The following is a 3,943-nucleotide window of genomic DNA, read 5'->3' on the forward strand; positions in this document are numbered from 1 at the left end:
ACCATAAGTACGAACATCCTTCACTTTATGCATTTGCTTGCTATTAGGAGGCCTCATCATCACGATCATGATTACTAAAGTTGTTTCCGTTGATCTTCCATTATATTCGGGGGTTCCTCTGAATACAACATCGCTCTTATCAAACAGTGTGACCCTGCTGGAAGTCATCAATCATCAAAAACTGGTTTGATGATTCCTCCATAAGTAAACTGTACAATAACATACAACTCGTGAGACCGATATCTAGCACAAGTTGGGCAAATTCTTTAGAATGGACCGCTCGCACAGTTCCTTTATCCAAACACAAAAGATGTCCCGTCTTAGGCAACTCATTGCCGAAATTATATCATGATTGCTTTCTTAATAGCGTGGTGATATATTGAAGGCGTTTTCTTTTGTATTTTTTTTTCTGTAAAAGAATTTAAACCTTCAAGTCCAAAGTATAGATCTTTGACTGATGAATCAGTGTACCTTAAGTGAAACAAAGGGGGTCATCCCACAAGACCGACACCCATGAGTTCGACACTGAAAACATGTCCGTTAGGCAGACAGCTCACAAGTCATACAGCGAATGAGTTCGACACTAGGCAAATAAAGCCCATGAGTTCGACACTAGGTAAAAATACCCCGCGAGTTCGACAGATACAACATGGGGCTTAATGTGTCGGTCTCGTGGGCCTTGTTAGCTTAGTGTCGAACTCATGGGCTGTATGACTCGTAAGCTGTATAACTCGTGGGCTGTATGACTCGTGAGTGTCGGTCTCGTGACGTGCACCAAAACAAAGTAGTATGGCATGCTTTGAAAATGGCAATGAATATAAACGTGTTTTTTTTTTTATTTGTCATATAGAGATAGACAAGATTTACCAATTTATAATGAATGACTTTAAAATATACCGAGTTTAAAAAAAAACGATTACACATGATGACATAAATCTATAAACGTGAAGAAAAAATACATAAAAATCGAATATACGAAGCCAGGGGAAATGTTAAAGATACAGGAAGAAAGATAGGACAAAGACTCATAAATTATTCACCTGTACTTTAATAGTGCTGCTGGCCTACCATTGGGATTCAGATGGATAGGAAGGACGATGAAAAAGGGGGTGGGGAACCAAGTGTCTGAAAGTATAATATGTGTTCTAGGTCTCAGGATATGAATTATAGAATATGACGGGGTTTCTATACTGAGGTATATCTAAATCATTTGAAAAACTACCAATGAAATAAAGGTTTATCAGTGAGAAGTGATCGTGTAAATGAAGTAAGTCTTATAGGCAGTTACAAAAAGGTGGGAGTACTATATTATGTAAGCTTGACCTATTATAGAAATATGCTCGATTGCTATCGTTTGTTCTAGATTCAAGTTCATGTTCTAATTTATTTTAATTTCTGACAAATAAACAGAGAAAATTATAAACAATTCTAAGCAGAACATATTTGTAATAATTGCAAAAACGTGTTAATGAGTATGAAGAAAACATAATTATATTTTCTAAATATATACATATGCATAGTACAAATTAAATAAGCATAGAAATGGACATGGAGGGTCCCACTAAAAATTAAGGCTTGTACGATATGGGACCCTCATCTACCCAGATTTGGGTAGATGAGGTAAATCAAGCTGGAAAACGCATGAGCTGATTTCTTTTCACGAGAGTATCAGATTCCCTATGTTTAGAAATTTCAAATAGCTATTAAAATATCCCACAAGCCAACACCCCCCCCCCCGTTATTTCCATCTCCGCAATGTCTTTCCAAGAGTGCTAGGCTTTTACTTGAAACGAGCGAATAATGTCGTATGTTATAGGAAATATCAGAGCTAAATAGGAGGTACTGTGCTCATCCCTCCACGATTTCATCCCAAAATGTAGCTGGTCATTCAAGGAGAATAAAAAATAAAATTTTAATCACTTTCCTAATCTAATGATCCTTGACAAGAAATACTATTTCATAAACAGTTCCGGAGTGACTGGACTGGTTCGGGGATATCTCGGAATCGACACAGCAGGATGTTCTTCATAACCCTACGGAAGGCTGGCATGGTCCAAGCGTACAAGATCGGGTTGATGCAGCTGTTCGCCACGACCAGGAGGTTGGCCCAAGGAATGGCGGGGTCGCTGTTTGGTATCATCATGCAGAGAGCAAAAGGGAACATGCAGACAAAGAATGTGAACACCACCAGCACCAGGCGTTTCGTGACGGCGATGTGATGGTGAGGTTCGCTCCGCGACGATTTTCTAGAAAGGCTAGAAGAACATTTGCTGAGCCGAGGCTCAGGAGGACTTGACTGGCTCGGAGACACATCTACTGGATGTGAGCAGCAGGCTTTGCCTTTTCGTGGAGATGGCGAACTCCTCTCTGATTGATGAGATTCTGATTTTTCGATCGACATGTCTGACTTCTCTTCAAAGTACGCTGAATTGCAGCAGACATGAGAATGCGAAATATTACCTGAACCAGGCTGCACAGCAATGATGTTTTCGTTGTCCTTACAATCATTATTTGAGTAGGCATCAGACTTCCTGGAGGTTCTGTTCACATGTTCAACTTTGCCGTCGGAACATCGACCCCCATTATCGTCTGATGCATTTAATCTTTTTTGCATGAATTTGTTGTGGCGTTCGATGAACCTAAATATTCGGAGGTAGATGATGACAATCGCGAAAAACACTGGCATTATTACTCCAAAGGCTGCAATCAGGCTGTAGTAATCAGAGTTCGGAAGAGTTGTGTCCTGCTGGCAGGTCTTATAATTCTCCGAGTAGCCAAGATGGACAAGCCCGGCTGCGTGAGGGATGATGACCAGAAGAAATGGATACACCCATGAAACGGTGACCATGATGCAGATGTTACGTAATCTGTAATGAACGCAGAAGTCGTAGGGTGAATGCGTCAAGTGATACCACCTGCAGTTTGCGATGAGTGCGAGGGTGACGAGGCTAGTACCGAGACAAGTCAGTGTCACCGTTCCCGTCACGGTGCACAGCCAGTCGACAAGAGGCCAACCGTCCCGGGCCAACATCGCCACGATTTCGAAAGGAAGAAAGAGGCATGTCACGAAATCGGCAACGCTGAGATTGACCACGAACCAGTTCGTCGGCGATCGCAGCTTCCGTGAGCACAAGATCGACATCACGACGAGGCCGTTTCCAATGATTCCGACGGTAGTCACAATGCAGAGGGCAATTGCTATGACAACACGCTGAGGATAATTTTCGAACACATACAATTCTTCAGTCGCACTGGAGATAGTAGAATAGAGTAAAATACCAGCAGTTTCCATTGGTGCGAAACTTCCGCTCATCATTAATGTCCTCATATGCCCCTGACTGTGAAAAACGAACCGTTGAGATAGTCCCTCAGGTTATAAACAAATTTCTTGATTAAATGACATTGTTAAGATTATCTACGGCATGAATATCTCCACCTAGTGGCTATGAGAAACTTTGAAGACGGTATGTCCGCTTTTTATAAACTAAATTCTTTCCACCACACCAACCAATAGATGTCAATACCACCAAAATGATTCCAGCATGATCTTGTCCTAAATGAACGCATAGTGGTGACAAGGTTTCTTTCAGGGTATCATCAGGAGGAGATAAATGAAATGTTCGTTCACTAATTGACAGATTTAACGATCAATTTGTTAGGTAAACGATGCAGACTAGCAGTGAAAAATACCCCTACTGATAGTTAATCATCAATGAAAGGCAGGAAGAATTCATCTCCCATGTCTATATCACGCCAGTTTCACATGGCAATCATGCACCATCTTCATAAGAAATTCTAGGATTCTGTTGACATTGCTTCTATACTTTCAAGCACATGTTTAACTGTGGTCAGAAAAATGCACTGCAACGATAATATATTTCCAAAACCAATACGGAAAAATAGTAGGAATGAAATGTGAAAACGGGTTTTCAACTGCTAAAGT

The 3,943-nt window shown here is 40.9% G+C and overlaps 1 protein-coding gene across 1 annotated transcript; it reads right to left on the minus strand.

Annotated features, from left to right (window-relative positions):
* Positions 1–1,957: 1,957 nt before the first annotated feature.
* Positions 1,958–3,292, minus strand: LOC140227618 (5-hydroxytryptamine receptor 1A-like). The gene has a single exon (XM_072308035.1). The coding sequence runs from the start codon at positions 3,290–3,292 to the stop codon at positions 1,958–1,960; it is 1,335 nt and encodes a 444-aa protein (XP_072164136.1).
* Positions 3,293–3,943: the final 651 nt, after the last annotated feature.

Source organism: Diadema setosum, chromosome 4, assembly GCF_964275005.1.
Source record: "Diadema setosum chromosome 4, eeDiaSeto1, whole genome shotgun sequence".
In the NCBI taxonomy this organism is placed as follows: domain Eukaryota; kingdom Metazoa; phylum Echinodermata; class Echinoidea; order Diadematoida; family Diadematidae; genus Diadema; species Diadema setosum.

Excerpts from the sequence above, each read along its gene's own strand:
- LOC140227618 (XM_072308035.1), bottom strand. The coding sequence starts at position 3,292 with ATGGAAACTGCTGGTATTTTACTCTATTCTACTATCTCCAGTGCGACT.